General features: G+C 43.9%; 1 protein-coding gene and 1 pseudogene across 1 annotated transcript; one reads left to right on the top strand and one right to left on the bottom strand.

Annotated features, from left to right (window-relative positions):
* Positions 1-476: 476 nt before the first annotated feature.
* Positions 477-1,158, bottom strand: LOC133900973 (protein GL2-INTERACTING REPRESSOR 2-like). Its single transcript, XM_062342273.1, has 2 exons — positions 1,110-1,158; positions 477-1,003 (listed from the first exon to the last, which is right to left on the bottom strand). The coding sequence occupies exon 2, from the start codon at positions 970-972 to the stop codon at positions 652-654; it is 321 nt and encodes a 106-aa protein (XP_062198257.1). The 5' UTR covers positions 973-1,003; positions 1,110-1,158; the 3' UTR covers positions 477-651.
* A 4,832-nt stretch (positions 1,159-5,990) lies between these two features.
* On the top strand, positions 5,991-8,540 carry LOC133900283 (uncharacterized; annotated as a pseudogene).
* Positions 8,541-8,924: the final 384 nt, after the last annotated feature.

Raw genomic sequence — 8,924 nt, 5'->3', positions numbered from 1 at the left:
TCGCTGGCAAGGGCTTCCATCTCCGTTGAATCCGAGGGTGGTGGCGCTGGATCTATGCTTCCTCTTCCAAATCTGGCGATGGGATTGCCGATGTTCGTTCAACATTCTAGATGTGTCTCAGCAAGTGTTATGTGGTGTTGGCTACTGTGGCCATCCAAGGAGTGGGGGTCCTTCCTTAGATTTGGCTCCGACCTATGCCTCCTGCTCTACTTTGGCTCAATGAGGTGTTGTGAGGAGTTGAAGAGGAGATTGGAGAAGAAGGAACATGAATATGACCTGGGGGCCTTCTTTGTAATTTCTTTTTATGTTCAGAGTCCTTTTTCTAAAATGGGTTGTTTTTTGCTTGCAGTTTTAATATAATCCCTACTTTGACGAAAGGAAAATAATAACAACAACAAGATAAACAACCCATAATTTTTGACGCATGCACCACACCCATACTAAACATAACACCCCAACGACATAAAGGTTAACCTAAGCTTAGTCTCTACCAGCCTACTACTGAAGCAAATAGAAATAGGCCCTGTCCAGTGGATGATCCAACGGCGGTCACTCCGCCACCCACCGCGCCCCAAGATCCGCGCATCAAGCAAGACTGAGGTAACCATCCGTCTGAGCATCCACTGGGCGGGCGGGCACGCTCGTCTTCCTTCACTTGCTCTTGCCGCCGCTGCCGCCGGCGTGGAGGAGGTCCACGAGGCAGGGTTGCTTGCAGTTGATGCAGGTGGGGAAGTCCCTCTTGGCCACCATGCAGTACATCATGCACCGCGTGCAGGCGCCGATCACCATTGGCGACTTCCCGCCCGGGCTGCCGTCAGACGACACGCACGAGCTCGGCGACGACGAGTCGCTGCCGTCGCCCCCGTCCACCTCCATCCTCCCCGCGGGCGGCGGCGACAGGTGCAGCTGAAGCTCCAGCCGTGCGCTCCTTCCGCCGCCGCCGCCGCCGCTGTTGCCGTTGCTCCGGCTCATGGCTCACCTCACACTGCTCCGCCAAGACCGACTGGAGGCAAACAGATAGGATCCATGTTTGGTAAACAAGAAGACATGCAAGAGCAAGAAAACAAACAAGAGCTAGATGTTGAGGTATGGCAAATACTATTATTTACCTGAAGGTTGAGAAGAGGAAGGAGATGTACCTTGCAGCTCTGGTATGTTTTGATTGTGGGGGCTTTGAGGGGTTCTGGGGCTCTTATATAGAGAGGTTGAGGAGTTGGAGACTTGGAGGTCAATGGAGTCATTTACTTTGAAATGAATACTACAAAACAAACAAAGCAGCTTCTCATCACTCCTCCCTGGTTTCCCTCTCCTCTGTTTCTCTCTCTCTCTCTCTCTCTCTCTCTCTCTCTCTCTCTGGCTTTCACATCTCTTCATTTCTGCTTCTCTCTGTAGGCGACCTTGGGGTGCAACTCTTGGTTGGTAGTTCATTATAAATTGAGGGTTTACGAGCTTCCTATGTCCTTGGACATCATGTAATCTTCTCATCAGGATGGTATATAGGAGTTTGGGTCGAGGAATATGAGCTTAACTCGAGAAGAATTCCATATTATCTCTTTGAAACTGGGTACAAAATATCTAGATCTTGTCACGAAGATTTCCGGCTACTACACATGTTCAGAAATTAAATTGCGCATTCAAAAGCTATATATCTCCACCAACATTATGTTAGTTTTAGTATCAGAATTATATAGAAGTTTTAATTGAGGAATATCAGCTTAAATAGAGTCGTCTTCAAAAAGAAACAAAACAGACCGATGGTCACAGAGATTTCCAGCCACCACGGAAGTTAAGAATTAAATTGAGTGATCAAGAAGTACATATATCCTCAACACATGCTAATCTTAGTACCAGGATTATATATACACCACAGAGAGAGAGACACAGAGAGAGAGAGAGAGAGAGAGAGAAGTCTTGCTTCAGGAACATCATGTTAATTTTAGTACTCAGATTATGTATAGTAGCTTTTCACGAGGAATATCGGTTTAATATTTAATTTGACCTATCTATCTGAACCGAGGAATAACAATATGGGCTCCAGAAAATATATAAGGTCACCAAAAATTTAGTCTATTGCAGTAAACAAAATTTTGGACAAGTATTGCAAAAGAAGAATCACACCAGAATTGAAAATTTTGTTTTGAAACTGTAAAACAAAGGTATTACATAATGCTGTGAATGTGATGCTTTATCCCTTCTAATACTATTTATGAGTCCAATTCTAATCTTCTTGTTTTGTGCTAGCATAACAACAGCAGACAGGAGTACTCCATATCACAGAGCTGTTGCCATAGGCTGTGATGAATTGAACAACTTGAAATTGAATGCCCTTCATGAATAGAGAATTCATGGCCTTGGCCACAGAAGCTTAAAGGATTCCATCTATCAAAGTAAATGTGCATCAGTTTTCCTCAAAAAAAAGTAAATGCGCATCTAATGTGAATAAATAGATTTGAATATGAGATATGCCACTTTAGGTAAATACATGATTTAATTGAACGGCGATGCATGAGCCTACCTTTCCCCTTCAACGAAGTTATAGGAATCCAGCAGCACATTAACTTCACTACTTCATTTGATGTCTCACAACAAGTGCATGCAACTTTTTTCGGCTCAGAAAATTTATATTAGTAAAAAAAAAAAAGAGGTGTAAGTTGTGAAATGACATCTCACCAGCAAGCTTTTAATCAGAAATCCATTGCAGCTTTAGTTTCATGGAGTATCTTACTAGCTGCAGCTGCTTTCTCATGCTGATCGAACAGGGGCAGGTGATCGTTTAGCCAAGTAGAAGTTTACTCTTGCCAGAGTGATCTGACAAAAAGCTTCGCAGCATTGTTGGGTTGACTCAGAGTAGTTATGTCTATCAGGTAAAGAGAGATAATCACACCTGACAATACCAGAGATTCTGCAGGTTATTACTACATTGTAGAATTGATACAACAGGCAGTATATTAGCTAGAAGAACAAGAGAAATATGTTGTGCAATTAGCAATTCGAAATTTTTAACTGTAAGGCAATCTATGTTCTGAACTATTTGTCTTTCTAGAACATTAGAGTCTCCTAGCTAGTTCAGAACAAATTCTACATATGAAAAACTGGTCACTGAGGCACCAGAAAACTGGTCAACCGGGGATAATAAATATTTTACAATTGTAAAATGATCTTGTCTTTAGTCATTTTTGGGCAGTGATATTCGAATTCAGATAAACAAGCATGGCTGCACGCAGATAATATTCGAATGCAGATAAACAAAAATAGGAGTACTACTGTGTGAGTACACATAGACCAGACTGCTCCTAGTAATTCAGTCGTCACGCATGCATGCGCAAGGCAACACTATAAATCAGTCGTCAGTCCTGCGTACGTCCTGGATATGGGATTCCACGACAATGATTCCGCAATGGAGACCTCACATCTGCTGCTCGCAGCTCCCTCTTCGATTTTTTCTCTGAGATGATTCGTGAACTGAACTGCTACTGCCCATGTAATAAACCTTGCACTCCTCATGCAGTAAAACCAATGCAGCTACATACAGTTGCGATGCGGTGACTGTTGTTGATCAGAACTGATTTATTGCTCCGTCTCAGTTGCCTTTTAACTTCACAGCTCCAGGACATGAGATTTGCTTGGATGCTCATGAATTACTCTACTAGGCACATGTCCTGATGATCTGATGATGGCATAATGATTGATTAATGATCAAACCTAAGGAACCTGTTGACACGAAAAAGATACCACGAACATTGAGCATTTCATGTGCACAATCCGATGAGCAGCACCTAGAATACCTCGGTCGTGGCGCTGCGTTGTTGGACTTTCGTCGTCACCCACGCTTGGGAGGGACCTAGTTAGAGCACGGATGGCCAACGGTTTATCCTTGGTCGTCGAGATCAAGAACAGATAGCAGTATAGATTGAAAGAGAAAATAGGACTACAGAAGCTAAGCAAAATAGATAAAAACGAAAGATAAAGTGTATTTTGATCGATTGGTTGATTTTTTTTCAATCATTCATGACCCTCTCATATTTAAAGAGTGGTAGGTCTTAATCGTACAAGATCAGAACTTCTAATTCAAACCGAACATGAGTTACAGATATGATTCGACTTGCATTCCGATCTCCAAACTTTCCATTCTTTTCCAGTTAACCACGTGAACTCCTATATATCTATCTGAGTATTATTTATTAAAGTTCGTCCTTCATGGTTCACCAGTCGTAGATACAATTCACTGGTCAAAGTATTGTCCATCTAGTTGGAGGGCACTATTCACTGGGCAATGTACTGTTCATTTGATCAAATGTACTATTGTTCTTCACTGCTTGGAGTATTGTCCTTTATTGGTCAGAGTTACTATTTATCTGGTCGAAAGTACTCTTCACCGGTCGGATTATTGTTCAGTGGTCAACCAGAAAATTTTCAAAACCAAAATTCTTCACAATATGCCAATGTCGGTCGTCAACATATGCCTCCCTGTTTTTTGGTAGAGCTTGCGTACCAAAAAACATATATTCTCTACTTCTACGTTTCTTAGGGCGATGATTAAGATATCGGTCATGAATATCTTAGGATGATGGTAACTAATATATTGGCCTTACGTCTTTGCTTATTGATTGACTACACCATTTAACCGAAACTCCGAAGATAACATAAAAATTATATTAATGTCCATACCTTCGGTTGGTGAAGCATCATTAGGATGCACCGACGACTCTCCATAATTAAGTAATTCTTCATCTTACTTGTCATCTTGCATAGGCGCTGATGTTTTTGTTGGTGAAGAGACTATTGTAGGAGCTGTTATAACATCTAGATTTGATCTCCATATTTGCTTCACAGGTTGCATTGGTTTAATCTCATTGAAAGTATCATCCTATAACTTTTCAGTTTGGTGCTCCACCAATTCTTATTTCCGTAGCTGCTGCAATCTTTGTTTATTTGTATGAGATAAGCTTAAGAGACACCACTTCGGCTATAGGTATTTAGAAAGCATCTTGGTGCTACTTGCTTCATGATCATTAGCGCTTGGAATAACTTGGACAACAGTAAATATGTATTTAGACTTGACCGATTTATAAAAAAACAATCGTTCATTTGCCAAGTTCTTCGGCCAATATTTTCATTAAATCACTCTTAATAATATCAGCAATAGTAGCACATGCTTTATCAATATTAGAATCTAAAATTTGAGTATAAGTACTACCCTCCTCGACCCGGTATACTTTCTTCACATCTCTAACATGTTGAACATCACTAGACCAATTTGTACGCTTTAATTGGTTATGGACTGGACATGACATTCTATCAAATACCAGTCTCCGTGGTGCTGTCCACATCGAATAAAAAGGATTAAAATGCATAGGAGGGGGTGGCATCCACATACCGTTATAGCCCCAAGTTGGGCAAGGACGAAAAGCCATTGAGGAGGCATCCAGGACCATGACGCCATACCGAATGGCGGGTAGATGTTAGTAGCAGTATCCTCTCTTGATTGATGATGATTACGCACTCCTTGCCTTGAAAGTGATCTTGATCGCTTAGCTCCACTTGAACGATTTGTATTTACTTGGACGACTTTATATTTATCATATTTAAACAAGTGTTGCTTGAAAGTGGGTTTGTATTTCTCAACCTTGTTATGTTTCTTCGTCTCATTGATTTTCCACTTGCCAACCTCCGGTTTCTTTGGCTTGATCATTTTTGGTTTAGCATTGACATACCCCAGCGGCTGAAGTGTTATCTGCAGTCATGACCAATCCTTTGCCTGCTTGGACTCATCTGCACCAAACCAATCGATGGATTATTGATCAAAGCTCTAGCTAGCCATCATGAAGCGAGTGAGCGCTGCCGCCTTTCTCCTCCTCCTCCTCTCGTGCCAAGCAGCTGCCCGAGGGGGCGACGGTGGTGGCAGGTTGGCGCCGACGCTGGCGAGGCATTACTCCTCGTTGTTGGTGCGGCATGTGACGGTAGGGGGCGGCGGTGCCGCGTCCGTGCCGTCAATGGTGCACTACGAGACGTGGCACTACACGCAGCGGCTGGACCACTTCAATGCCGCGCCGGCGAGCAGCGGCACGTTCCAGCAGAGGTACCTCGTCAACGACACCTTTTGGGGTGGCAATACGGCGCCCATCTTCCTATACGCCGGCAACGAGGGCGAGGTCGAGCTGTTCGCCAACAACATCGGCTTCATGTGGGAGATCGCTCCCCGCTTCCGCGCCATGCTCGTCTTCGTCGAGGCACGTACATTGCAGGCACGCATGCATGCCACTGCATGCTCGTGCCAAATTAATCAGCTAGAACTCGAGACTGATCCGATTAATCACATGCAGCACCGGTACTATGGCAAGTCGATGCCGTTCGGGAGCAAGGAGACGACGTTCAAGGACACGAGCACGCTGGGCTACTTGACGACGACGCAGGCCCTCGCCGACTACGCGACGTTCATGCTAAGCCTCAGGGCCAACCTGACCACGCCGGCGGTGCCCGTGATGGTGTTCGGCGCCTCGTACGGCGGGATGCTGGCGGCGTGGATGAGGCTCAAGTACCCGCACGTGGTCATGGGCGCCGTCGCGTCATCGGCGCCCATCCTCAGCTCCTACGGCCTCGCCGACCCCTACACCTTCTACGACGTCATGACCAGCGATTTCAGGGTACGTACACTTGTACGTACATACGTCCAAATTGAGAACAAATATATACTCTATATTGTATTCGTATTTTCGACGAAGTAGAGCGAGAGCTAGACTGCTAAGGCGTGCTTCGGGATTCGTGACACGAGCTGTTCAACGCGGTCGACACCGACGCAGGCCGGGCACAGCTCAACCGTACATTCAACATGTGCAATTACGTACTTAAACGGATAAAGAACAGTCTTTGGAAGTTGTACATCTTTCATCTAGAAAATTATTCCGTTTCTAGCATATCTCAAACAGTTTAAAATCCTCAAGAAATGGAGATAATAAATTCTTGCGTCACAAATGAAACAGTATAACTTTTGTTACAAGCAAAATGATCAAACGGCTGCAGTTGCACGTATCCCTTCGGGGAGATGTCTGTTTGGAAGGAAGCTTTCGGAATGGACATGATCTCTCTCTCTCTCTATATATATATATGAAATCAAGATGAGTTTTCAGTTTAATTCTCTTGTGTTTCGATTGCTCTGCAATAACTTTAATCAACTATATATGGCTCTTTCTTTGTGATGATTCGATCGCGCTTGCAGTGGCCGCGTGGATCGGAGGAGATCCTGGCTTTGCTGCAGAACGCGGTGGTCTACGCGGCCATGATGGACTGGCCAACGACGTCGGGCTTCCTGACGTCGCTGCCGGCGTACCCCGTCCGCGAGATGTGCCGCGCCATCGACCACCCGAGCTCCGGCGACGACATCCTGTCCAGGATCAGGGATGCCATCAACGTCTACTACAACCACACCGGCGCCATGCGCTGCTTCCGCACCCCCGAGAGCGACGACCCCTACGACATGTTCGACGGCTGGAACTGGCAGGCCCGCACGGAGATGGTGCTCATGACCCACGGGGTCCGCAACGGCAGCGTGTTCCCTTCGGCGCCCTTCAACTTCATGACCGTACTGGATGGAAGCCGAGTTCGGGGGCTTCGTAAGTTTTTCTTTTTTTTTTGGCGGGGAGTCAAATCATTGTTCACTGCACTTAAGTTGGCCTGATTGGGAAAATAATTCTACCAGCAGTCTGTACCCAGCTCATAGCATGACATAGGATAAGTTATTTTCTTTTGTATCCTATAAATGATTTCATCTGGTATTACCATAAGTTTTATATTATTTTTTACCATGTAACACACTATGAATTAGGTTTAAATTGCAAATACATAAGATCAAGTCTCCTAGGATTATTTTCCGCCTTATTAGGTTGATGTTTGGGTTGAAATTTTGAAGGCCCAGTAACTAAATGTTTCCAAAATTGGCCCTGGAAAATAACTTCCTTCTTCCAGGATATTGCGAATGTCTTGAAGAGATCTGCTAGCAACATCCTCTTCTTCAACGGGCTGCGAGATCCGTGGAGCAGTGGATGGTAAATATTCAAATTCAACTAAAATATAGCAGTATTTACAGACAAATTCTATTCTCAAACAAATTAAAACTAACTGGAGAAACGTATATCTCGATCGAGCGAGCTTACTTGTACCTGTTTCTTTTTTCTCTTTTTTTGTACTTGAACAAACACTGACGTGTTTGCATTTTTTGGGCATATTTTGCAGCGTATTGAAGAGCATTTCTGACAGCATCATTGCCCTGGTTGAGCCGGAAGGTCAGTCAATATCACATATCTTCCCAAATAAACTTCCAATCTGCCGCCTGGCATTTTCTTGCCAATATTTTTCCTTCCCTTGTAAAAATATTTCTCTAAAATTTTGACGTGTTTGGACTGCTTTTAGATGCACACCACGTGGATATGAGATTCTCCAACAAGGACGACCCTGATTGGCTGAAACAAGTGCGCGAGAAGGAGACGAGAATCATAGCGCGTTGGATCAGAGAATACTACAGTGATGAGGGCATAAGCCCATAGCTTGAGCCCAGCTACCATGAATGCCATATGTAGGAGCTAGGAGATTGGTTCTATATATCCTTCTTTCATTCTTTAATTCGTTAATAGATTAATCATAGTAGCATAATTAGATGATCGTGGTCCTCTGTATATACTTCTACCCATTCTATAAATTAGTGAAAAAAAGAGGATCCAATTCCTTTTTTTTAAAAAAAAGATGACACCTACTTTCATTGCATTTCTTGATTGGTACAAAATACATCTCAAGGATTACCAGCATGCCCAACCTCATAGAGGGCTACGATTGAGAGAATACATAAGCTAAAACATAGTTCAAAGCTTCTTGTTTACATAGCAAGAAACGACGAAGGACCCCATCTGGCGGAAGCATGCAAGCATGCACCA

Source organism: Phragmites australis, chromosome 19 (genome assembly GCF_958298935.1).
Source record: "Phragmites australis chromosome 19, lpPhrAust1.1, whole genome shotgun sequence".
Classification (NCBI taxonomy): Eukaryota; Viridiplantae; Streptophyta; class Magnoliopsida; order Poales; family Poaceae; genus Phragmites; species Phragmites australis.
This window is presented reverse-complemented; position numbering and strand designations above follow the sequence as displayed.